The following is a 27,675-nucleotide window of genomic DNA, read 5'->3' as shown; positions in this document are numbered from 1 at the left end:
AGATAGATAGATAGATAGATAGATAGATAGATAGATAGATAGATAGACAGACAGACAGGCAGATAGGTGATACAACATCATACATATAAACATACATACATACAAACATACATACATACATACATACAAACATACATACATACATGGAGCAAGTAAGATCATGCACAGAAAGATGAATCTGAGTCAGTTGAGTGAGAGTGTTTTGGAATGTTCCTATTCTTACAAATTTCCAAAGCTTAAAAATATGTTCAAATATATTTCTATTTTCAAGTCTAATTGATATTATTTTTTTAATCATCTATGTCTACATTTTTCAAATATTCAACCTGTTCAACAACTTGCTCTTAATTCTGACTTCTTTTCCCAGAAAATAAGATGACACTATTTATAATTATAATAACTGCTAGCTGTAGTGATTTTATACCAGAAACTAGCACTTATTAATAAGTTACAGTATGCCAGATGTCTAGCTATTGACATTGTCTTTGTATTTATTTGCTCATTTAATTAGTCCTGCAGAAAACATGATGAGATAGGAACTAATTAATAGACGAAGAGATTTAAGTTTGGAGGCATTTAGGAAACTCTCCAAAATAATCTGGGGAAGAGAATCCACTGAAAAGAAGTATATGTAAAATGACAGAGGGAGACCTGTTGCTTTATATGCTAATTTGTTTTTGTTTTTTAACAATCCTACAAATACAACAGTGCAACCTGGAAGTCTCTGAAAAAAATCTGTGCTTCCCAGTTCATTAGGACCAGGCAGCTGGGTCATTGTTTATGACCTCTTAGGCCACAGACATACATTATGGATGAGCTGCTATTGTTTCATTTTCTGTGGAAGGCTAAATAAATAAATAAATAAATAAATAAATCCCCTGAAAAATGGCAATACTCTGATCCCCAGAATCTGTTATCTGGAAGTGGAGTTAAAATTACAGAGAGAATTCTTTGTGCCAGTCAAATAACTTTAAAATAAAGCCTCTGCGTGGGTCCAGTGTAATACTCTGGTCCTTACATGTGGGAAATGAAATAAAACGAAGGTTGTCAGATTAATGTCATATGAGAAAGACTGAAACTGTCGTTTTCAGTTTTGAAGATGGAAGAGGACCACATTCTAAGGGAGCAGGGGCCCAGAAGCAGGAAAACGTGCGAAAGCACGGTCCGCTTTAAGCCTTTCAGGAAGGCACCAGTACCGCCAAAGCTGTGAATTAGCCCACGCAGATCCATTGCACATTTCTGATCTTTAGATTCATAATACCTTAAGTTTGTGTGGTTTTAGTCAATAATTTGAGCTATTTTCTTGCAGCATCAGTGATAAACAAATACGAGGCCTGTATTCCCTGTCACCAGCATGCAGCGTGCAGCTTTGTGTCAATTCACATTGTGAAAGCAGGGCTGTGTCCTCTGAATAGCTACTTGCTTGAGAGGTGAAGGAAGCGAAAATGTGTATCTGGAGAGGGAAAAAATTAGATGGGGCACCAATACATATGACACTCATTTCTGCTGGCCCTATTTGCAGCTTCGTGATTCTCCTGAACACTCACTCATTCCTAGATTCAAAGGTCAGAGTGATACAGTAGGGAGCGGTTTAAGGGTCTGTAGAAGATGCCGGGTTGCATGTATGACAACACATGAAACTGGGCCAGATAAAAAGCCAATACGGTGAAAGACAGCTTCTCCTCCTCCTCCTCCTCCTCCTCCTCCTTCTCCCTCTCCTTTTGCTTTGAAGACTTTCTATTCTTTTTTAAATTTATTTATTTATTTACTTACTTACTTACTTTGCATACCAATAGCTGCTTCCCCTCCCCCCTCTCCTCTCAGTCCCTCCCTCTTCCGCCACCACACAATTCTCCAGTTACCCCTTTCTCCTCAGAAACGGGTACCCGCACCCCCGCCCCCGTGGATATCAACCAACCTTGGCATATCAAGTTGCAGTAGGACTAGATACATCTTCTCCCAGCCCAGTTAGGGGAAAGAGATCAAAGGAGACAACAGAGTCAGAGACAGGGCCTCTGTCAGAGACAGTCCTGCTGCTGGGAGTCCCACATGAAGACCCAGCTGCACAACTGTCACATGTACAGATACAGAGGACTTAGGTCTGTCCTATGCATGCTCTCTGGTAGTTAATTTCTGTGGGCTCCTATGGACCCAGGTTAGTTGATCTCGTAGTTTTTCTTGTGAGGTCCTTGTCTCTCTGGCTCCTTCAATCCTTCCTCCCCTGGTTCCACATGATTCTGCAAGTGGGGCCTAATGTTTGCCTGTGGGTCTCTGCATCTGTTTCCACCAGTTTCTGGATGAAGCCTTTCAAGTGACAGTTATGCTAGGTGCCTATCTGCAAGTATAGAAGAATAACATTAATGTGTCACGAATGGGATCTCTCATGGCATGGGTCTAAAACTGGGCCAGTCATTGATTGGCCAATCTCTTAATTTCTTCTCCATCTTTACCTTTGCATATCTTGTAGGCAGGACAAATTGTGAGCCAAAGGTTTTTTGGCTAGGTTGGTGTGTGAATCCCTCCATTGGAAGTCTTTTCTGGCATGGGTCTCAAACTCCTTGTGGTATGCTGGATCATCTTTTGGGTATATGCCCAGGAGTGGTATAGCTGAGTCTTGCGGTAGAACTATTTCTGATTTTCTAAGAAACCACCAAACTTATTTCCAAAGTGGTTGTACAACACTCTTAACACCAATGGAGGAGTATTCTCCTTTCTCCTCAGCCTCATCAGCATGTACTATCACTTGAGTTTGTTTGTTTTTTATGATGACTACAGTATTTATTTTTTTATTCTTATTTATTTATTTTTTAATATTAGTTACAGTTTATTAACTTTGTGTCCCAGCTGTATCCCGCTCTCTCATTCCCTCCCAATCCCACCCTCCTCCTTCATCTCCTCCCTGACCCTTTCCAAGTCCACTGATAGGGGAGGACCTCCTCCCCTTTCATCTGACCCTGGTTTATCAGGTATCTTCAGGACTGGCTGCAAAGTCCTCCTCTGTGGCTTAGTAGGATTGCTCCTCCCTCAGGGGGTGGGGAGGTGCCATTGAGTTCATGTCAGAAATAGGGTTCCCCTTACTAGGGTTCCCACTTGGATACTGAGCTACAGTGGGCTACACAGCCATTCTGGCAGATTCAAGATGGATTCTCCTAGATGTTGACCATTTCTCAGCCATTTGAGATTCCTCTATTGAGAATTCTCTGTTTATATCTGCACCCCATTTTTCAATTGGGTTATTTGGTTTTGTTGATGTATAGTTTTTTGAGTTCTTTACATACTTTGACTATCAGCCCCTTTTGGATATAGGGTTGGTGAAGATCTTTTCCCATTTCTCTAGGCTGCTGTTTTTGTCTTTTGATGGTGTCCTTTGCCTTACAGAAGCTTTTCAGTTTCATGAGGTCCCATTTATTAATTGTTGATCTTAGTGCCTGAGCTGTTTGTGTTCTGTTCAAAATTTTTGTCTTCTGTGCCAATGTGGTCAAGGCTATTCACCACTTTATCATCTAACAGGTTCAATATATCTGGTTTTATGTTGAGGTCTTTGATCCACTTTGACTTGAGTTTTGTGCAGGGTGATAAATACGAGTCTATTTGCATTTTTCTACTTGTAGACATCCAGTTAAACCAGCAACATTTGTTGAAGATGATTTCTTTTTTCTATTGTATGGTTCTGGCTTCTTTGTCAAAAATCAAGTGTCCATAAATGTGTGAGTTTATTTCTTGATCTTCAATTTGATTCCATTGATCAACTTGTCAGCTTTTATGCCAATACCATACATTTTTATTACTGTTGTTCTGTAGAACAAATTGAAATTAGGGATAGTGATACCTCTAGAAGATTTTTTGGTTTTTTGTTTTTGTTTTTATTGTTCAGGGTTATTTAAGATATTCTGTTTTTGTTTATTTTCTGTAAGAAGTTGAATTTTTCTTTCTTTCAAGGTCTGTAAAGAATTGTGTTGGAATTTTTATGGGAATTATATTGAGCTTGTAGATTGCTTTTGGTAAGATGACCATTTTTACTATGTTATTCTTTCCTATCCGTGAGCATAGGTGATCTTTCCATCTTCTGATATCTTCTTTAATCCTCTCTTCAGTAACTTGAAGTTCTTGTCATACAGGACTTTCACTTACTTGGTTAGAATTACAATATGATATTTCATATTATTTGTGGCTATTGTGAAAGGTGTTATTTCCCTAATTTCTTTCTCAGCCCTTTTGTCTTTTGTATACGGAGTGCTACTGATTTTTTTTTTTTTAGCTAATTTTGCATCCAGCCACTTTGCTGAAGGTGTTCATCAGCTGTAGGAGTTTCCTGGTAGAATTTTTGGGGTCACTCAGGTATACTATCACATCATCTGTAAACAGTGATACTTGAACTCCTTCCTTTCCAATTCGTATCCCCTTGGTCTTCTCTAGTTTTCTTATTGCTGTAGCCATAACTTCAAGTACTGTGTTGAAGAGATACGAAGAGTAGAAAGCCTCATCTTGTCCCAGATTTTAGTGGAATTGCTTTAAGTTTCCATTGAATTTGACGTTGACCATCAGCTGTATTATTGCCTTTGTTATGTGTAGTATGCACCTTGTCTCCATGATCTCTCCAAGACTTTTATCATAAAAGGGTTTTGGATTTTGTCAAAGGCTTTTTCAGCATTCGATGAGATGATCATATGAGGGTTTTTTTTTAGGTTTCTTTATATGGTGGATTACAATCTCCTCACTTCCCTCCCTGTCTTCAACAGTCACTTGAAGATCTAAGAACACCAAGCAGAACGGAAGTTCTGAAGGGAAAGAAACAAAGGAAAAGGAAAAGGAAAGGAACAGCAAAGGACTAAGAAGTAAAACTTTAGCAATGTTCAGTTCAAAGCTGGGACCCAGAAGTTTTATAGCTACAGGCTAGAAGTTCCTGGATAGGAAAAAAATGTAGAAATAAGTCACTACTAACATTCAGAATCACTGGTTCCAGACCTATCCCACCCTTGAAATAATTAGTTCACTCAACTTTGCCACAGCCATAATACACAGTTCTCTGTATCATCCCGATATGACTGAAAACTGACCCCAGAGTTATTGAATTATAAACCTAAGTGATGCTTTGTCTTGTTCTTTTCTCTTCCCAGTAGACCCTGAGATAAGGATTTAAACCTCTCTTTTTTATAAAGTAAGCCAGAGAAGCACAGAGGATGAGAGGGGAGCAGAGACGAGGAGAAAAGGTAGCCCGGGAAGGGTGCCGTGTCCAAGACCTCACTCCTACAGAAAAACTGTGGCTATCAGTATTACCTGAGGGATGAGGGACCCAGAAAACGATACATAAACACCAATTCCTTTTGTGATTACTTTAAAGCTACTCTCCAGACCAAGTATGGTTCTGCAAACAAACAAGAAAGCTCTTTGTGAAGGGCAAAGAATGCCCTGTGTTGGCAAAAGGAAGCTGAGCTGAAAGGATAGAAGCTGGGGTCAAATGGTAGGGGAGGAGGGCTCCCCCTTTCTGAGGACTAGGGAGAAGGGGGAGGGAGGGAGCTGGGACCCAGAGGAGATGAGGGAGCGGGCTACAATCAGTGTGTAAAGGGAATGAATTATAAAAAATAAATTTAAATTTAAAAAGAAAAGAAAACAAGCTAGCAATACAGATATTTATGAGCTCTGAGACTTTGAAACAGGAAAGTTGCGGGGGGGGGGTGTTGTTTTGTTTTTTGTTTTGTTTTGTTTTGTTTTGTTTTGTTTGTCCCCTTGGCTGCCATCTAGTGGTGCAGGATGTAGCATCAGCTGAAAACATTCAGAGCAGAGGAGACTGAAAACAGCAAAAAGGACAGTTTGCTAAGACAAAATGCAACTGTCCTCTCTAGTAGCTCTTACCTAGATCCTCCTCTCCTCATGGTCCATGTTCTTTATTCATAAAAGTAAGTAAGAGTCAATCATCCAAAACGGATGCAGAACCAATAACTGTGTGCTTGGACTGAGACACGGGGGCTTGGGTGGTGAGTGGATGCCCTTCAAAGGCAAAAACTGTGCAGGAGAGCAGGAGGCAGGGGGGGTGGGGACACAGAGAAGCTGTCTCAGGGAAGTGTTTAGGGACTAGCTCAGGAAGGGCTTTCCGTGACTTTATTAGTTTATTATCATAACAAGAAGGCTTAAAAGCTCGGGAGCACACACCAGCCAGCACGTAGCTGCCATTCAGCACCGTGGTTGAGCTCAGATAACTTCCTGACTTGTCTCTCTTCTTCCCCTGAGCCTGCCCGAGGGCCAGTGATTTTTCTTCAGCCAAAATGCATAGTACAAATACATGAATCTAAATAAGCGTGCACATTAGTCTCTACAACCCTTCACTCATGCTGTCTTAAAAAGGTAAAGTTTAAGTAACCCATAAAAACACCGGATAGCGGAGTGGATTCCTCGAGCCTTCCAAATGGCCTCTAGGCTCACGCCCAGCCATCTTCCTCCTACTGAAGACGAGGGACATACCTCTACTTTCACGATTTTTGATTTTTCATTAAAAGTGAACAAGGATGTTCTATCAGACTTTAACCTTTCTTCCTGCTCTGTATCATTTTGGAATTGGAGAAAATGGAACAAGGTCTCTCACCAAAGGCAGTAAAAGGCTGTGGGTACAAGCATGGTACATAGTACAGGCTCGAAGTCCAACTCGGCTTTTTACAATCACAGGCCTTAGGCCAGCTGTTCCCACCTGTGGCTTGTGACCCCTTTGGAGTCAAACGATCATTTTTCACCGAGGTCACACATCCAATATCCTGCACATCAGATATTTATATTAGAATTCATAACAGTAACAAAATTACAGCTATGAAATCCCAACAAAAATGCTTTTATGGTTGGGGAAGAGTCTCTGCAACATGATGAGCCATGTTAAAGGGTCACAGATTGAAAAGGTGGAGAAACCACTGTCTTACCAAATCCTCTGCACCTCAGGTGCTTGGCCCACTAAACTGAGAACTGTGTATTGCCTTCTCCACGGGAGTCTTGTGAGAGTTAAACGATCTCCGACAAAGAATGGAGTTAGAAGGGTATCAGGCACAAAATCTGGGCTTGCTAATTGTCAACTACTAGTATGTCCAAAGCTCCCAAAAAGTTCACACAGGACTGCCAATTATTTCACAACCTGAACCGTGCTGAAACATCTGACAATTCAAAATCCAAGCCCCCCAGGATAATGAGGTCTCTAGCACTGTGAAGGTACTCCACACAAACCCTGAGACTTTGCAGTACAGACTTCCAAGTTCTCTCAGGCAGGCAAAGCAAAGCTTGCCAAAGCTTTAAAGTGACTCCACCTGCTTGTAAAAGCACAACTATTCATCCTACCAGAGTGAAGTTTCAATAGAAAATGAACCTCTATATCTCATAGGTGTTCTGATTCCAACTTTACCTTCTCAAAGTCCAGGTCTGAGTATGAGTCTAAAAATGAATGAGCAAGTAATTCTGACACCCTCTCAAGAAACAAAAGGAGGGAAGCAAACAAAAAGCCCTCTTGTAACTCAGTTTCTCTTTTTCACATTCCTTAAAGATGTACAGAGCTTAGAGAATCACCTGAGAGAAGCTCTCATCAAAGGCCAGCCTCGCACAGGCAGAGCTTGGAAAAAGATTCTCATCTTGGTGGAGGGCATCTACAGGTATGTAAACAGATGAAGGTATTTGACGCTCTGTGGCTCACACTGCCCGATAAGAAGAGATGACATTTCTGGCTAAAGAAAGGAGTTGCTTATGAATGTCATGGAGGAACATCAGCTAGAGCTACTGATATGAGTGGCTAGGTCTAGGGTCTTGTCTTCTACACCTCCGTGCTCTTTCTTGAACACTTTAGGGCTGACATGCTGGTGAAGCCTTCTTTGGAAATGTCCTCATTGCTGATCTGTGCTGCTTCTTTCCAGTGCCCAGCATGTCAAAGATTTGTGCCGGGGCTTTTCAACATGAGGATGTCTCAAGACATGTCTGTCACAGGTGTTTCCATGGGTGGCCCCAACCCCACTCTGTGGACAGTGAACACACACGCCAACTTCAATCCTTAACCAGTTAGGTTAATGACTGGCATCAGAACACGGGACTCTCCTCCAGGGTGATCCTTCCTCCAGAGCTGGGATGGGAATGTGCTGTCTTAACATTTGACGACATTTTCAGGGCCCTTTTCCTGCCCTCTTCACACTGAGCAGGCCAAATACCCACTGAGTCACCCAGAGCAGCGCTTCTATATTGCTGGCTGTGATTGAATTTGCTTCATTCTCCATCTAAACCAATTATGTGGCACAAATGGAAATTGCATCCAAGCACTTCTGTCTACATTCTTTTCTGTAAGCCAAGGAAATGTTATCTCAGAAATCCCTTAACTCAGTTCCAACACAGTCTTTACAGCAAGGGAACATGGGACTATTTTCCCTATGAGCTGCTTATAGAGGCGAAACAGAAAGGAGAAAGTGAGGGCTGGGGATCCCCCAATGGAGAGACAGGAGACAGCAAGAGCATTGTGAACCCTCTCTCTAGAGCAAACAACTTTGCTACATTGACAGTTGATTGTTTTCCACCCTGAAGCCTCTTCAACTAAAAACAGGTAAGTTTATGAAGACACTATCTTTATCAATCATAAGTAAACACTGTCCTGAGTAACAAAAGAAAAACATTCCTATGCTTCCGGGTTGCGGAAGAGTGAACTCCCCCAGGCTGAAGGTAATAGAAAGACGGGAGCCATCTTTGACTTGAAATGCTCCGAGTTCTGTACTTCCTGAGCAGTGCTATGCGGTTGCAGTTCACAGTGGACTGCCCTCCGCGCCCACACAGTTACCTCCGAAGCTCAGCAGGAGCGTGCAGTGCTCACAAAGTCTCTAAAAGAGTGGTCTCTCCAAAGCTGGGGCGATTTTCCTCCCCTCCCCAACCAGGGAGCATCTGGAAGGTTTTATGGACACATGTGAAATAAAATACTATTGACATCTAGTGGGGAGAGGCTGGGAATGAGCTTGAACATCCGCAAACCATGAGGTATTCAGAAGAATTCTGTAGTTCAAAACAGCAACAGTGGTGCAGCCGAGAAAGCCCTGTTCAGGGGCAGCTAGCCAGCCACTGGCCCGACACTTGATACTTTTAGGAAGTAATCTCATCCTGAGCCTGTGCGTCACAGCCTTCTGAGGGAAGAGGAAAGCTTTCTCCCTGTGTGGTTTGTAGCAGCTGCCAGCCTGAGGTTCAAGCAGCCCTTATCTAAAAAACTGTCGTTCAGGTTTGGACCCAGGATATGAGGAATTGGCTGCGGGAAGGCAGACTGGTCTCCTTTAACCAGAGTCAAAGGAGCACATCTTCAAACAGACAACTTAGCTCCACTGAAGGAGAGTTGCATTTTTTAAGTACTTAGATCATGGCTGGAATTAGAAGTGCGTCGGTGTTTTCCTGACAAACATTCCCATCAGAAACCGCTCCAGCGGCAGGACTTGGTGGGGGCTAGGCTAGGCTTCATCCCATCCCGTCAGGTCAGAGAAAGAAGGTGTGCAGGTGTGGAGTTCTAGCCCCAAGCCAATGAGGTACTAAACCACAGTTTAGCAACAGCGATCCCTCAGTCAACTAATGCTGTGAAACCAGCCACTGTAAAGAATAAAGACTCGTGGGGTCATTTCTTATCTTCTCTGGTCCTGTGAGTTAGGTCTGCTGTATTCCGTTACCCACCCACTCACATGGCTGCAGTAAGGCAAGAATTCAAGTAGGGATGGAATATCCAAAACTAGCTCATTCACACATTTAGCACTGCCTTTTGGGGAGTGACTGGGGTGCCTTTTTCTCATTCACATGAATCTGCTTTTATTCAATGATTCCTTACAACATAGCCCTGGCTTCCAGGACATAAAACTCAGAAGTTGCCAGTTTTAAGAGAGTGGCCCAAAACTGATGTTGTGCCCTAGTGGCCAAACACATGAGAGAGCCAAGAAAGGTGGATTACAGTTTAAACCCTTGATGGAAAGATCAGATTGTGTATGCAAAAATGGGAAGCTTGCGGGCACCTATCTTTGCTTCGGTTTCTTGTAGATAAATCTAGGATGTACAGAGAGCAAAGATTTCATGTCTGTGAACTGATGCCACAGAAAGCAACCTTTTATCTTCTATGTATAATAACTATGCCACCTAGCAACCCTTATCCCACAGGCCGCCTCAAGGTTCTTCCTTTGTAAACTAAGACTAGTCTAACTTGAATTTGAGAGCAAAATTATGGTGGGTTAGCCTTCGCATGAGCATGCTAATTAAGAACTATCACTAGAAAATGAAATTGCTTTCCATAAAGAGTCAGGGTTGGGAATGTGACCTCAATAGTTCCCAGGTCCACCTCGATTCGTGAGAAGTGTGTGCTGTCCGTGTGGCTAAACATTTCCTGTGTACGGTGTTGTACAAGCCTGCTGAGAGCACTCTAAAGATGAAGAAACAGCGGCTTGGAGGCCTAGATAAATTGCCCTTGGGACAGATTAATAACATCAAGCAGAGTTGGGGTTACAAACGAGATGGGCCTGGTAGAAGAAAGGTTGCATGCCGCTGGGGCAGGCAACCTATGAGCAATTCGTAAGCACTGAAGGCCCCAAAGTCACTCTGACTAGGCCCCAAATTCTCCATCTGTAAATTAAGGGGGTTGAAAATTTAAGTCTAAAGCTCCATAAATCCTTGATTTAGCATCTAAAAGTCAAATATTATTTAAGTGTTCCAATTTGATGTCCTAATTTGTGTTAAACATGTATTGCTGTGGGTTGGAGAATATCCCTCTAATCCTAACAGAAGAACCAGTCTGGGATCTTCCCAAAGGAGATGAATTCTCACCAGATACAGATAGTGCAAGCAAATAAGCAAGGTTTATGTCAGCCAGTGAGAAAGCAAAAGGCAAGAGGCAGTCTGGGATGGTCTCCTCCCAAGAATAGTGGAGACTTTCTTAGAAAACATCCTTACCCATAATTCATTCTATTACAGTTAGATACACTAGAGGCAAGATCATGTTTAGAAGCCTGAGTGGCCATACAGCTGAGGTTAATAGGACAACACAGGAACCTCCTATTATTGGAACTGACTGGCAAAGGCCTGCCAAGACTGACCTCCATGTTTTTCTCAGAGCCCTGTCCCTCCTCTTATTTCATCAAAGTGGCTGTCTCGTACTCAGCTAAAGTCCTTTTCCCTACCCAACTTTGTTTTTTCAGCCCCTAGACTTCTATCTTGTCTTTAAAATGCTGTAAGCTGGCAGGACAAACATGCTAGAAACCTGACATGACGGAAACAGCCATTCATTTTTTTCTAGAACTGAATTTGGCAAGAGGCAACGTTGTTAAATCACTTTAATTCAAACATTTGGGTTTGACTGTATTATTTTTGTAGTATCTCAGGAGAATAGGTTCCTTTTCAATTCATAATGGGTGAAAAAAATCCCGAAATGATTCAAAAACATATTGCTGGTAAAGGTGTCCCAGATAACTTGGGACACCAACTGGCATAGTTGGAGCCCAAACTTTCAAAATCAAAAGAATTCGCCAGCCCTTCCCAGATCACACATACAGGTATACGATGAATTACCAGATGGCCTTGAGTCTAAGAAGAAATGACAAGCCTTTCTCCCACAAACTGAAAACTTAAGAATAAAGTCGGCGGTAAACTTCTTCCTTTCTCTATGGTTTCAACGTGTAAAGACAAAGAATAAGATAAATTTATCTGAACTCCTTTCTCTTTCTCACTGTTACCTCTCTATCTCCATCTCTCCCTTCTCTTCCCTTTCCTCTCCTTTGCATCACCATTTCTTTTTCCCTTTTCTTCTCAACAACTCTGTGTCTATCCCTCTCCCCTCTTTTCTTCTTTCTCTTGGCTTTAAACCTTGGGCCTGACATGAAGAGTTTTCCACCATACAAGTTGTCTGAGCTGTGCTTTAATTTTTTGTTTTCATGGGGAGGACAGGGTGATAAGAGGAAGATTTTAAAAGATATAAAAAAAGTAATTCACTGACTTGTGTGTTAAAGAATAATTCAGGTCCCTAGACAGAGCCTCAAAGTAACTGATGATATTATCTTAATTTATAACTGTATTTTCTTTCTTTTACTGGTATTAAAGTCAAAAGAAAAGCAAAACCTTTCATCCAGGAAAAAAAACAGCATGCTGTGTATTTTTCATTATTGCTTTTGCTTTTGATTGGCAGAAACTAGTGGTGATAACACAAATAGCCATTTTGTACTTGTGTCCAGACTCATTACCCAGGTTCAATGTAAATTCAATAATACTGGGGGGAAAAGAAAACAATGTGGATGAACACAACTATACAGAAGCTGAGTTCTCTTTAGGACTCTGTGTGTGCCTGGAATGAACTCCAAAACATCAACAGTACTGTAGAACATTAATCTTAGAAGAAGAAATACAAACTAGGTGGGCAGTTCCCATCAAAAGGTGGGTAACTAGCTGTGGAGACTGTCTACACATACTGTTCAGCCTTAACTTTGCCTCCTGCCAAATCCAGTTCCAGGAAAAAAAAAAAAATGGCTATATCATGTCAAGTTTCTAGCATATTTGTGTTAACAACTTAGAGTATTTTAATGACAAGAAGAAAGTTTAAGATTCTGAGGGTTTGAAGCCATTCATCATGTTTGACCCTTGCAATGACACCCACATGCCTCATCTCAGAAGATTCAACATACGACATCATTAAAGGCTCCCATTTCCTCAGGACTCAGGAAACTCTCTTCTTCCAAACTCCCTGAGAATGTGGGGTGGCCCAGCAGTTGACAAGCGTGATGACTGACAGCCCCTTTAAAGATTCTGGAGGGAAGGCCCCATCACTGTGTTATAACACAGAAGATGGAAGTCTAGGATAACGAAAGACATCATATTGGCTGGCCAAGACCCCATGTAGAAATCTAAGCCTAAGATAGGCCATACTGCCCTCTCTCCAGTGAGGACAATTTTAATAAGCAAGCAACTTAAAGGAGTGCTGGAAATAACTCACAGACACGAGTAAGAAATGTATTAATTGGCATTCCATTAATATCAGACCTTGGCCATCCAAAAAGACTTTGTGAAATAGCCACACGCTAGATCCATTGGTGGTTAAACTCAGCTCCCTTGGTCTGGGTAGCTGTGAGAGCCAATGCACTGTTTTCACTGACTCAACCTAACACTTAAGCTTATTTTTTAAATGCATTATATACAATCCAATACTTGAAAGTGGGTAGAGAAGTTCAATGCTCTTCAAATGATTAGTCTTTAACTAAATCGAAAGGTTTCTTGTACTGTTTGACAGGCCGTATTGTGCTGTCAACATGTGAGTCTGTTTTCATAGAACCAGCCTGTCTGTACAGTCCAAACTGAGCAGTGCAGACAGCTTACCGTGTTCTGAGGGCCAAGCAGAGCCGGTGTAAATCTAAAATTTAATTTGCTTTCTAGCTAGCTTTATATTTACCCCTCTCTAAGGACATTTTTATGATTTTCAATACCATGGAAAACAAAACACTTAGACGCTCTCTTGATGAGTACACACACTAAAATTGGGATGGCAGAGATTGGCATGACATGGGCAAGCATAACATGCTGGTCTGTGAAGCCACTCCTATCCTCTGGGGAAACACATAGAACGTACAACTCAAAGAGCAAACCTTAACCAGTGAATTTTAGTTACTGCATCAAAACTGGCTCACTAAATTCTCAGAAATGCCCCATGACTAGGAGGCAATATTAATGTCAGCAGAAACTTGGCAAGACTGCAGATACCAGAGCCCTCTGGACCTTTTGCTCGGTTATTCTACAAATCTAAAGCTCTTATTACAAGAAATTTTGTCAATTCAAAAGTTTTCTTTCTAACTTTAGTTTAAAACTTGGAAAACTAAAATAAATAATAAAATAGGTCTAAAGCAAAAGATTATGTTAGTAGTAATAAATGTTGTTTATCGCTACAAAAGAAAGTGTTGCTCCCAGATACTGGTATGCGCTCAAGCTACAAGTTCGTATAAAGCATCATCCTCCCCCTTCGCCCCTGGGAACCTCTGGAGCCTCTGTGGGAGAACCCAGACACCTGTGCCTTTAGCCTATCAGTGATTTTAAGACTTAACCAACTTCTGTTCCATCACTCTGAAGAAACAGGAAGAAAGGGTGCCACCAGGAACCTCCCAGAAGGCTGATTTGTGATGCCTGCTGAACAGGGTTGCTAAATGATATTCTATTGTGATGGAATTAATACTATGCTGTCTGAAGTTCTGTCCTTAATTCTCCAGTCTAATCATTAGCAGTTCAAATGCTAAATTTAGATCTGGCAGACCTGGCCAAACAAACAACAACAGATAGATCAAAGTGGCTGAGTGGAGCACTTTTATTAAACCTAGGCCAAAACCATTGATATAATTGTAATAATCAGCTTTACGAACAAATTAGAGCGGCAATGTGGTAAGTTCGTCTTTGAGCTGAGCATGAAGGCTAACAACACAATCCATCAAACATAAAGTATCTTGTTCAAGTAGCATACATTTGCAGAGAAGCTTCACAAGATTGAAACGTCTCTCCTGAATAAGATATGCGTTAGAAGTGAGTGACAGACCCTCGTGAGCAGCCTGACACTGACAGGGCAGGCTTTCTAGGAAGCACTGGAAGGAGGTGAGCAGAGCTTGCCAGGAGGATATTCACTACTCACCAAGCTGTTTTTTCTTTCTGTGCCAGCATGGAAGGTAGCATTTTGAACCTGCCCCAGATAGTGGCTCTCAAGAAGAAATACAAGGCTTACCTCTACGTTGATGAAGCTCACAGTATTGGTGCTATAGGCTCCAAGGGCCAAGGTGTCAGAGACTTCTTTGGACTGGCTTCCGAAGATATCGACATACACATGGGGACATTCACCAAAACCTTTGCATCTGCAGGAGGCTACATAGCTGGAAAAAAGGTAAGAAAATAACTCCCTGTGTTAGCGTAGACCCTGAACACTCAAGACCCACGGCACAAGGGCGCCTCCGTCCTGCCCCTTTCCATGTAGCTTTTCCAAATCATAGCAGTTGTCTCTACAAGCCCAAATTTATCCCCAAGAGACTGCAGTGCAGCTCCAACTAGCAGGACATTGTTGGCCCCAAATGAGTGCATGGAGGTGCTGTTAACAGGTTGTCTGAGGCTTGCAGGCCCTACCCAACAAGAACAAAAGTTGGGTCTAACTGCTCAGCCAGTTAGACTTACTGGAGTATGTTAGCAGAAAGCAGCCCTGTCACTAAAAGTCAGTGGTTTAAAACAACAGATTGCCTAGCCACTTACCATGAGACAAAGATGCCTAAAAGTCTGTTTTCAATGGCCTTTGCCCCGCCCTAGCTGCTGCTTTCATCCATACTCAGAGCATTGTGTTTCCACCTCCTGCTTCCTTCCTCTGGGGATGACCTGGGTAATGTTAGAAGCACAGAGAACACCAGGCCCTCAAAGACTTCAGCAAAGTCTAGTGGAGGGCTAACTATTTCCTTCCGAACTGTCATATCAGCAGGATCAGAGGGTCTCAAATTCAGGAAGTGTCTGTTCTGGGTTACCTTGCTTTGTGGGCTTTGATTACGTTAGCAGCAGCTCTGAGCCACAAAACTTTTAACCAAGCGTAACTCTGTTTCCTGAGCCAAAATCACCTGAATAAACTCAAGCAAGCAGATCGTTGAAACGATGTCAAATTTGTTGGATGTCACATTTTTCTCCTAGGTGCCTTCATTTGATACGTACTTTAAACAATGGCCCAGGACTGGCAGCAGGAAGGACAGTTTCCCGGTATCCAGTCAGTGCTCTCTGTTCTATAGGCAGGGGCAGGCTTTCAAAAGTGTAAGACTTTTAAGACTGAGCAATTGTGAAAATTATCACTATTACAGTAAACAGGATGGTCATCACTCTTCCTCCTCCTAACCCATGTTATGCTGCAGTATCTCAGGCAACCACCAGATGGCATCATAAATTAGCGCGTGTTCTGCGGGGACTCATTAGCCACACTGAGACAGATTTCAACATGTGGAGATTAAACAAGAGGATGCAGGCCACAGATCTTGAAAACAATAAGTGGTTCCAAAACTCTAGAAAAATATTGGGAAAGAAACCACACCTGGCTCTGAGGTCTCTTGCTAATCTTGGTGTGCAGAGACAGTATTCCTAAGAAGTGCACATTGAATGTTCGAGGAGTCTTCACGGAGCAGAGCTTTACACATTAGCAACCAGATAAACATGCAAGTAAACACTGCTTGGAAACAAGCGAGGGGAGAAAAAATAGCTTGGACTAAGGTCTCACGGAGAGCAGAGGTATTGTGGGGGTCTCAGTTTTCCCCCTTATTAAAATAGCGTTCTACAAATTCATTTTGGCTGATCGGGGACTAACTCCAAGCTGAAGCAGTTTCTCATAAGCCTATGAGCTGGTCTCTTTTGCTCTGTGGGTTTGGAGCTCTGCAGACAGACAGTAAACAACCCTCCCCTCCCCGACGCTCCAGGTGAAAATTCAGGTAATCAGGTCACTCCCCACATCAGGCCTGTAGTGTCTACAGAGAAAGCTGATGGGGAGCTGATAGGGTTGGGTTGTTTCAGTTGTCGATGTTTAGTGCTCTGACTGCTGGGAGGACCTGTGCTCAATGCTGCCCAACCTCTGCTCTCCTCTGAGCACCGGTCCTGCCTCCTCTTGTATCATCCCTGTATCAGCCACCCGCTCCTCCCAGCCCCCACGGGATGACGGTTCACAAGTGAAGCAGAGATAGCCCTTGTGACCTGTGACCGATAGGCTGCAGGGTGGAAATTCTAGAGGAGGGAAGTGGAAAACAGAGGCTGGCTTTGGAAGGTGATAGTTAGCTCCAGCAGCCTGAAAAGCAAGCAAAGGAAGGTCCCGTACAGAAGCAGTTCTGTTGTGGTATTCTCAGCCCTGCCTGCACTTAACAGCCCTTTGAAGTAAATAGGGGTCATGGAATGAGTAGCAAGATGTTTATTCTAAAAGCCTCCTGTCTGATTCCCTCCCCAAAACCCACCCTTGCCCTTGAACTCCAGGCCTATGGGTAAAGAAAATAATCAAGGTTTTGAACTGAAAAAAAAAAAAAAAAAAAGACGTAGAAACCTGCCCCTAAAAGGACCTCTATCCTGTACCCATTTCCAAAGAAAGACACAATGCAGACTTTCTTAGCAAAGGACCAGAGCCAGCTCTTCACTCACAGCTTGCGGTACCATCAGAGGATGAGTGGAAGGAAATGGTGGGCTTTCCTTGACACTCTCCAGAAGCTACTGCAGAACCCCGCTTCCTCAACCACACAATCAAAATAGCCTTTACCCACACTGAGACAAAACGGACTCAGTCCAGTGTAATTGTATTTCAAGACACACTGTCACTCTTGTGATGAAGGAAGAAACAAGCTAAGGATCACTGGTTTGGTGGGTTGCAGCTACCCATATTCAGGTAATTTAACCTTAGATCATTCTCTTTGCAAATAAGAAACTGAAATAATGAGACTCCAAGAAGCTTCATGCTTTAGTCCCTGCTTCCATCACACAATGTTCTTCATATCTTTCAGTTGACCACTCAACAACAGTCACCATCTGTATTAGGTACCATAATGTACCTTTTCTCATGTGTGTGTATATACACACACTGACATTCAATATAGATATTGAATATATATTTATAATAACTATCAGGTAGGTCTCACTGTTATTTGTGCATGATCACATAGCTGTCAGGAACAAAGCCAGGAATTTGACTGAGCAGTTGAGTTCCAGAACCTATGCTTCAATTCTGGGACATACTACCTCTCAAGGGAACAACTCCTCAGCACCTTGTCCTCAAATCACTAGCTTCTCTCTCTGGTACCAGTTGACTCCTCCATTCTGTGCTCACACATTCCACCCTTAATTCTCATTTTAGGAAGCCTGTATGTGTGCTTTTACCTCCTCCACATTCCTCCAAAGCCACCCAGCAACTGTGGCCAGATCATGTTTTGAAATGCTCCTCCATAGACACAGGAACCTAGAAGCCTCCATTGTCCGAGACATTTGGCTCACTGTCTGCCCCTTCGTTGGCTCCCTAGTAGCCTGCAGGAAAGGGTGTCATCTCAACAGAGGATGAAATCCCGTTGCCTTTTACTAGAGGGCAGAACAAAAACTCAGAAAGATACTGTATATATAATTCTTAAAAATCACCAAAGATCTAACTCTCTTTGAGGGGCTCCAGACCTCCAGAGTGAACTTCCTTAAACACCACATAGCTGATGAATCAAGGCCTGCCATGGTCATCTATACTTTTCAAAAGAAGAGAAAGCGCTCCCAATTCTTTTATATGATTCAGAAAAAAAGAAGTCAAAGATGTCAGACTAGAATATAGACTCACACATGAATCTAGGACATAGCCCATCACAAGGTCTTTAATACATTTTCTGGAAGGAAAACTAAAAGGGAGAGAAGAAAAAAGAGAAGAAGAATTAAAAAAAAAAACAGAAGGCAAGAAGTAAATACTTATTATTAATGAAAAATAATTAAAATAAGTAATTTTAAATCTTTTTAAAGGAGAATGAAATAAAAGGAAAATAAGAACCTAGAATTAGAAAGGAAAGAAACCTTTTGAAGGGCTAAACAAAAGTGCCCAGTGCCTTTCGAGGAAGCCTGAGAACCAGCACCGTATCACTGTTATGAAAGCAGGACTCAGGGCCACACCAGCTTCATTGCCTGCTTGAAGGGACGATCAGAAGAATAAGAGTGCAAGGCTGGTGGGGACCAGGAATGGAGGCAGGCATTTTCTGAGATCTTCTCTCCTTCCAAGGTTTCACTTCTTCTCCCTCAGCCTTCACGTTTCAAAGCTTCATAGGTCCTATCTCCTCACCAGAGCATCCTGACTGCTTCTCCTACAAGTACTCTCTTTCCTCTGTATCCTGCCTTCTATTCCATGCATTTCTGCAGGTGCTGTTCATTTTCATGGCACAGAAGAGCCACATCTTGTATCATTGGCCATTCCTGAGCATTTGCTCTTGTGCAAGGCAGATATTTCAGAAATCGTTTTTCCTTCCCATGCGTGGTTTTCAGCTTATAGTCCAGCTCAAAATCTGCAGTTTCCTTACACTTTTGTACGCTTTCTAGGATTTAATAGGAAAGACTGAAAAAAAGAGGGAAGCAAAATAAGTAGTTGAAAGTTACCCATTGAAGGTTGGCCAACCCACTTCTGCCTTCTGAGGACCTGAGCAAGTGTCTTGCTGTAATGCACAGAAGACAAGTTCTGAAAGTTATTTGCTGCCATTTTTGCTTCTGCCTTTATTTTAGGAACTTGTGGATTATGTGCGGACTCACTCACAAAATGCTTTCTATGCCACATCCATGAGCCCTGTTCTAGCAGCACAGGTCATCAGGTCATTGAAGATCCTCATGGGAGAAGACAGGGCCAATGAAGGTAAGCAGTCTACAGAGAACACAGAAGCCTGAGAACTTTCAGGCTTCTGCCCACCAATTGCCCACCTTCTCAAGTGTGCGTTTCTGTCTTATGAAGCCCAATTTCTTAATCAAGTGATGAGCATACGAGAACTACTATCATCACACACACATGTTCACACCACAAACCCTTTGTTAAAACAAATACATACAGTCTTCAGCAACATGTTAATATGATCATCAAATTAGGATCACTTTTGTATTATCAGTGGCTAAAATGAAATAAGCGATGTCTGTGTATGTGTGTTTGTGTGCACGTGTGTGAGTGTGGATTTGTATGTGTGCTTGATCGCTGTCCCCATGCTCCCTGAGGTGGAGAGCATCAGTTTAATATTTTGTATGTTTTATTGTCAGAGGTCGGGCAAGGGAAAGCCACCACTGCGGCCCTCTCATTGAGCCTTCCCACTAGCCAGAATATCGAGGAAGAAAATGTAAAATGGAGGTTTTTTATCACTAAAGCAGGAAAATGACCCACAAGATGGTTCCTTTTTCTATCATATAAAGTCACTGGTGGATAGCTGAGAACATTTTAGGATTTTTAAAGCTTTTCTTTATCTTTGTGGGGTTTTGGGGAAGTGGGGAGAGACAAGGTTTCTCTGTGTATCTTTGGCCATCTTGGTCTCGACTTGCCTTGTAGACCAGGCTGGCCTCAAACTCACAGCAATCTGCTTGTCTCTGCCTCCCTGAGTGCTGGGATTAAAGGCCCAGCTTCTTTGTGTTTTTGACGTACATATTGTAAGGCTGAGAAAGCAGTCTAGGAGCCCTGATGATGCAAACAGAAGGTAGCTGCTAGGATTTGATTCCTGCAGCGCTATTTATCATCATGTGCCATTCTGCAAGCAAATGGCTCACCCAGCCCTGGGCAGGAGACTTAACTTCTCTTTGATTCAGTTCTCCCAGCTGTGAAACGAGAGTAATAACATTTATTCATTGAGACTTTATGATAGTTAGGTAAGTTAATCCATTTAAAATACTCAGGAGTGTCTGGAAACAATCATAAATTTTATATAACTGCTGTTATTGCTATTGCTCATTCCTGAGGCGATCAAAAAGTATGTGAGAACTCACTCATTCTGTAGAAAATGTCTTAGGAAAGAAATGAAGTAGGACTGAATGTCCTACCACGTCTCAGATTAGTCAGGGTGAGCAAGGTTTAGCTACTATAACAAACCCTGAAGATACTGTTAACTTAACAGAGGTAAGCTTATTTCTTTCATTCCAGTAGTGATATTATTTTGTGTGCTTGTTTTGTAATGTACTCTTCAGGAACCAATAAGGGCATCACTGTGAGAAACTAATTTCCTGCTTCCAACAGTCATTAGTTGTCTGCAGTTCCTTGTGTAGGGATGGGACATCATGAAATTCCCCTTCTTCCACTTTAGCAGGTCCTTGTGTTCTTAACATCACAAAAAGAATACTTTACCTCATGTCTCTTGCCATCCTGTGAATTAAAAGAAAGCAGAATGCTGTGTGTGGAAATAGACATTGGAGGATATATAATACACTCTTTTAGGTTTTCCTTTCTTTTTTATTCAAATAACTGAAAGAGAAGAGTGGTTCCCTTGAAAGAATCATCAACCACATTTCAGGTAACTCTGCCTGGCACATCTTTTAAAAGATTCAAAGGCGGGAATGAGCACATTGACCTCATTTGTAACAATGCCTGCTCAAATGAATAAGACAGGTGAGAATCCTGCCTTAGGCTGTCCTTCTCTACAAAGATATGCTCAGAATAAAGTTACCCGAATCTCCAACAGATACATCACACAAGGTCTGCCACACAGGGTCTGGGAAAGAGGAGCCTGGCTCCAAGCCTTCTTCAGCCTACTGCAACTGTGAGTGGAGCCTTTCAAGGCTTTGTTACGGGCACGTTTGGGGAGCGGTTGGCCAGATCCGTTCTGTGATGAATGTCTTCACTTTAATCTGCAATGCAAAGCCATGTGCTTCAAAGAGAAGCAAGCTACAGCAATAAGGTCAGTGTTCCTTTGATGCCAAGGTTCAAAGATGAAATAGCAGCCCCAGTGAAATGACAATGTTTATGCACAAACAGCCACCTTCACTCTGCAGCCAGGCTGCTGGTGGAGTTAATGCACAGAGGCTGAGGGTCTGCAGGCCGGGTGTGCATTCCACATGCACCAAGGCCCGTTTAATCTCCTAGCCTGTCATTCTGTGCAGTACACTGAGCCCAACGTGGAGATTCCATTTTTCCATCCCAATGGTTGTTGGGTGGTCTCCCAGCTAAACCAATGTTGTAAGCCCCTTAAGGGCAAGAAATGTGTCTTGAATTAATTTTGTGTTCCTCTGAGTGTCAAACTCAGTGCTTGGCTTAATAAATACGTCATGACTCGGCTTCCATCTCACCAGCCTTCTGGATTTCAGCTCAGTGTTTATGCTAAATAAGATCATCGCGGGGATGTTTACCTCAGAGCACTGGGAGGCACAGTCCAGTATACACCGTGTAGCACCTGAAGGGACCTCTCAGTGAAAGGGAACACTTTTGGAGAGGGCACAAAAGATTACCATTCTGTTGCTGGCTTAATCTAGATGTCAAGCAAGTGGCCACAAGGGATGAGGCCCCAGACCCCACCAACAGCTTCCCTACAAAAAGCAATGTCATCTCTTGTCTTGTTTTATTTAGATCTTTGAGTGTCCTTTTTTTTTTTTTTTTTCGGTTAAGCAGTCAGTCTCTTTCAACTTCCAATCTCAAATGCTCATCCCTAAAACCCTCTGTCCCCAACTGTGGACAATCTTCGACTTCTCATAGAAGAAAATGGAGGTTGAATTGTACAAATAATTAAGAGACATCCTCTGAAGCCAGATCACTTGTGGTCCAGTGCCTGCTGTGCTCCATCTCTGAAGTCAGCTCCTCCACTAAAAGCTGAGGTAGTAGAAGGGACTAAGTGGTGTGGTATTGGCAGTGGGTGTTGCAAGCTGCTGACACACAGTAAGAACTTAACAAAGGCACTATTATTTGTAGCTTTCCTGCTTTCTTCCCTTCCTCTTCCAAATACTGTCAGTATTTTTTGCCCACCTTGGAATTCTCCCTTTTTCTAAAACTTGATGGCTACTCTTCCACAAATCCTGCAACACTTGCTTAAAACTATAATCTGGCCATCTCTCAAACTCCACCTCTGAGGAATAGCATCCTCAATATTCTGCCCACTTCTGTCTTGGCATTTTGGGTTTTTTTGCTTTGTCCTCTGTACAAATCATTCTTTTTAGCATTTATTTTAACCGTACAAATTCACAGGGTACAGTATAATGATTTAACACAGGCATACAGTGTGAGTGATGGTCAAATCAGGGCTATTAATAGTTCCATTTCTTTGTACATCTTAAAAGCTTTGAGCAACATTTCAATACATGTGTACACTATTCTGAGAAAACTGAGGCAGTTAACATTTCTACCTCTAACTTTTTATTGCATTTTGAGCCTCTGAACTTCTGTTCTCTAGTTACACATAAATAACAGGGCATTATGGATTGTAATCACACTGAACTTCAGAACACTAACATTTATTTTATCTATGATTGGGTATCCATTATTCATCCTCTCTCCATCCCTTCTTCTTCAACCCTTCCCAACCTCTAATAGATCTATTCTATGTTCTTACTGACATTTTACAGTAATATCTCTGTGAGGGAAACACTAATTAAAAAGGAGGGAATATAACTCATGCCACACCACTCCCCGACTCCATCAGCTTCCTGTTCACTTGCCATGAGGTCCAGAGGCCCACAGGCTTTCCACACTTCTCCCTCACAGTCCTCCGGCTCTTTCCCCTTGATCAGTACAGCCCTGGGATTCAGGAGCACTCAATCAACTTCCACAGAAAGGCCTTTGCACTTTATGCTACCTCTGGACTAGATCTTCTTTGTCTGCAGTGTTTGCCACCCATCTCTGATCAGAACTGGTCTTCTGAAGCTGTCTCATACTATGTACCTCTGCCTTCATCTCTCCCTTTAATTTTCATAGTATTCGCGAGTATTCTTTCCTTTTTCTCACTGGACTACAAACTCCAAGAGACGGGACTCCTCCTTTCATCATGCTAAGACCAGTGCCCTGCCAGCATGGTTCTCGGTCTCTCAACAAAGATTATCGAATGACAGCAATGCTCCCCCTTGCCCCTCTGTCTCAGCAGACCAGTGCCTGTGATCTCCTTCGCATAGCCGTGCTCCACTCCTCTCTTTGAAAAGCACTGATCCCTTTCCGCAGCACGGTCTTGCTGGGATCCATCCAAAACAAACTTCCCTTCCCTCTTCTTCCTTACCCACCGCTGCAGCATACCTCTGAGGAGTGCCCCACCCAGCCTGCTTGCTCCTGGGTCCTCAGCCCTGTCCCTCTTGCCTTAGCTCCTCCCCTCCCTTCTGGGGGATTTTACTCTCCTGATGCTTTCCTCACCTTCCTCCTGCACAAATGGCTTTGACCTCTTGACATCCTTCTTCCTTGAGTAACAGCCTTCAGATACTACTGTCCTCTGGTTTTTCTTGTGATTTTATTTTTCCCCATCCCCTTTGCTTCTGCCTCTTCCTCTGTCTTGTCTGTCAGAATCCCCACCTCTGTTTGCTGTACAATTCCTTAGCACAAGTGTCCTCTTGAGACTCCTTCCCTTTACATAATAATGTGATTCCACATCAGACTCACCTAACTGCTCCTTAGCCCCTGAGTCACAATAGAAATTAGCTCATCACTCCTGAAAATCCCCAGTTCCCTTTAAAAGGCCTGCATGACTCTGTCTGGGTGTCGCCATTCATGTATACACTGATAAAATAATTTATGCAATAATAGTAATAATTAGTCAACTGTTACTATTATTATTATAGTTACAGATTTGTATCCTAATGAAAGAACAGCTGTATTTCCCATCAGGCTATTAATTAGCCTCTTTGATAGTGTGAAAGAGCTGAAGATCCACTTATTTGAAGATGCACTTCTTTGCGTAGTTTAGAATATTGTCTAACATCAGTTATTTCATGTAAAATGTTTAACTGGAGACAGGAGTGTGACACAATTCTAGCAATAACTAAAGATCTAAATGACTCTATTGATTAGCTGGTTTCTTGAGTAATGAAAATGGCTACAGAGGAGCCACATCTATGACCTTACCAATGACCTCTGAGCTGTTACTTCAGTGTCATGCTGCTAGGACAATCACCAAATCTCTGAACCACAAAATTTGTCATTTGTCATCACATGCCTAGAAATATTTTTGTTTACAGTTACATCACCAGTAACACCTACTGACAGAAAAAGAACAGTGGAAATTTACTCAAAATATATATACAAAGCTCCAATTCTTAATGTGTGATATTTTATTTCATTAGGTTACATCTGAGTCATTCTCAAGCAAATCTCCTGTCCTTCAGGGACAGACTTATGAAAGGCAGAGCTCCCCGCTATCTTCAAAGTCACATGTCAGCTGGCTGACTCCTTTCAGTCTGAGCTTTGGCCAGTCTAGTTGGCTAGTCTTGGACATTTTGCCTCCTGAGGCATCTTTAGTTTTAGCTCCACCTATACCTAGAAAGTGCAATCCATAATAAAGAACAGATTGTGGAGGTGAATCTTAAAAAAAAAAAAAACCTCCCAGAGTTGCCATCAGGACAAGGAACTTGGAAAATTCATGATGCTTTCTGTGACTAGAGAGGCACATTATCACCTTTCTCCCCAGACTCCACTGGCCGTAACTCGGCCACATGATGCTGCCTAACCACAGAGAAGCCTGGAAGGCGGACTGTACCCAGGAAGAAAACTCTCCTGAGGTGGGGCCCGGCCCCACCACCCTCAGACCCTGGGGACTTTGCAGTCTCACACCTTTAGGCAGTTTCCCAATCTTTCTGCGGTGGCTTAGCAGATAAACCATTGAGCTGCACTATAGTAAGAGTAGCTAAGACTAAGAGGGAAGTAGTGCCCAAAGGACTAGAATGACCTCTTTCTCTCATGGAGGCTCTCGAGGCTGCTAGTCCTGCTTGGCTGCACCTCCGCTCTCTCTCTTTTTATAGAACCGTGTTTTCCCATAATGCATAGTGATGTCTGATGTCGTTTCCCTTATGCTCTAAACTCCCCAGCACCATATACTTCACGGTAGCAGAGAGCTCACCCTGAGGAAAATGCCTCTTCAGAAAAACGTTAAAATTGACACTAAATGCTCTGGAATTTGGGCAGAAACCGAGAAAAACTCTTTTTTTTTTTTAAGAAAAAAAATAAGGGCTAAAATGAAACAGAAAATGGTACTATTATTAGAAATTTAAAACTATAATTTAAAACATGACCACTTGGGCTCCTGATCTAAGCTTGGATGGATTTAATGTTTAGTCGGTCCCTATTCTCCCGCTTAGTGCTCCTTGAATTGTTTTGAGACCAGAGACTAATGGAAGCTATTATCTAAGGAGCCTCCATGTTCGTATTATGCTCATAGCCAACTCTTGGCTAACTGAGTGACTAAACACAGAAATCTAAATTTTGGGCCTAGAGGTAGGAAACTGAATATCCCATACCAAGACTGAGTTTATGTGGAAAGGCCCTGATCAGTGTCCCTCCGAGCGGCTCACCTTCTTTGCGAAGCCCTGGGGACCATTTGTTACCGTTGTTATCGGTAAGTGGGCAAGCTTCTGCCAAATAGTTCATTCTGAGACTTTTGTCAAAGTTCTAAAACTTGAATATCTGGACTTCGCTCAATTACTGAAAGAAGTGTTAAATAAAATGCCAAAGTCTTTAAAGTAACCTTATTATTTTTGAAGCTCGTTTTTAAAATGTACCTTGTTCAGAGAAATAAAAGAAAAACAATGAGTGAGTGATACTTAGAATGTATTGGGGGGGCGGGGATCAACCCTGTTTCACTTCAGAATCCTTTTGTCTGGATTATTTCACTCATTCTGATCATTTGTGAAAGTTTATCAAGAGACTGACATGCGGAAAGTGGCACCAGCCCTTTCCAGCTGTAACCTCCACCTTTGCTCTGATCTCAGGAACAGGGCACACATATTTACACTTGAGTTTGAGAGGTTTAAAAACAACAGTGTCCACGTGCGAAGGTTTAGGGCATCCTCGAGACAGAAAAAGAGGGAGTGCAGTGGGTAACAGCCATTAGCTGGTGAGGAGAACTTGGTCTCTTCCCACAGCTTGTTTCTGTCAGCCGGTGCTTTTCTGCAGTGCCAGCTGCTTGCTGGCCTTGAAGCAGGTTTATGCATTGGAATCATCAAGCTTATCTTGCATGCATTATGTCTTCACTCTGTCCCTTCTGTTAGGAAGAGACAGCAAGAAGCAAACTACCAATCTCTAAACACAGAGTTTAAAAAGGTTTTCCCACGTTTCTTACTGTCTTTCTCAGCAAAGAACTCAGATAGAAACTCAACAGAACTCAAAAGAAAACTGGCCACCTACCAGTTTTTTGTTTTTTTTCTTCCTAGTCAAACTCAGCAGCATGTTTGTTCTGTCGCTCTGCTATCCCTCGATGAATGTAAGCAGCACTGACAGAATTCCGTCCAAAGCGCACAGTCTGAGGGTCCTGGCATTGAGGCCTTGGCATTGTTGAGGGAGGATTTAGCTGCTGCTTCCTAACTGTATTTGCCACTTGGGTACCAGCTGGAGACACAGAGAGAAGCCGAGAAGGACCAGAGGGCACGGAGAGCTGCGTTTTCTAAATGGTTTCAGGCCACTGGCATCTCAGCAACAGCTAATACAAACCAGATGTCAGTCGCTGCGCTCCGCTGGCTTTCAGCTGAGGGCCTGCCTCCGGCCATGATTAATCACCTGTGCTGGTGGCTAGAGCGGGTTACCTGGTCTTTTTGTGTGAGCAGACCTAAGGTCAGGGTCAGCAATCAAGGTGGCAGGCATTTGCCTCCCTGCATTATTGCTGCTCATATACACGTAGGACAAGTTGAGTTTGTCGAGTGAACACAAAATTAGCCAACACACTGAACTCTTGGATAAGGAAGGGATGTTTGCCTGATTACACAGAGATGCCTGGCAAACTTTTCCCAGGCCCTGTGCCTCTCCGCTTGCTCCATCTGCAGGGTTAGCTAAGATAGGATGTTCTGTCAGTCTATGAGATCAGCACTTACTTGGGAGTCCTTACAAAGATTCCCTAGCAAAAGCATAAAGGGAACTGCTTGTCTTTTAGATGATCTGGAGCCAAGATCACATGGCTCCTTCCTTTCAGCCATCAGCAACCCTGCTGAAATGTCTTCCTCCTCTTAGGCTCTGAGGCTCTGAGTCTCTGAGGCAGGGGAGTTAGGACGCAACCCACACGGACTGCTTCGGTACAACTAGAGAAGGAGAGAAGCTAATTCTCTTTGTCT

At 42.7% G+C, this 27,675-nt stretch overlaps 1 protein-coding gene across 1 annotated transcript in view; it reads left to right on the top strand.

Moving 5' to 3' along the window:
• Sptlc3 (serine palmitoyltransferase long chain base subunit 3) overlaps positions 1-27,675 on the top strand; it is a 100,503-nt gene that overhangs the window by 51,961 nt on the left and 20,867 nt on the right. The window contains exons 7-9 of the mRNA XM_055602687.1: positions 7,517-7,622; positions 14,644-14,863; positions 19,213-19,339. Coding sequence (XP_055458662.1) covers positions 7,517-7,622; positions 14,644-14,863; positions 19,213-19,339 — 453 coding nt within the window. The remainder of the gene's footprint in view (positions 1-7,516; positions 7,623-14,643; positions 14,864-19,212; positions 19,340-27,675) is intronic.

Source organism: Psammomys obesus, unplaced genomic scaffold (assembly GCF_907164565.1).
Source record: "Psammomys obesus unplaced genomic scaffold, mPsaObe1.curated_primary_1811, whole genome shotgun sequence".
Classification (NCBI taxonomy): domain Eukaryota; kingdom Metazoa; phylum Chordata; class Mammalia; order Rodentia; family Muridae; genus Psammomys; species Psammomys obesus.
Note: the sequence above shows the minus strand (reverse complement) of the source record. Positions and strands in the feature narration are given on the sequence as shown.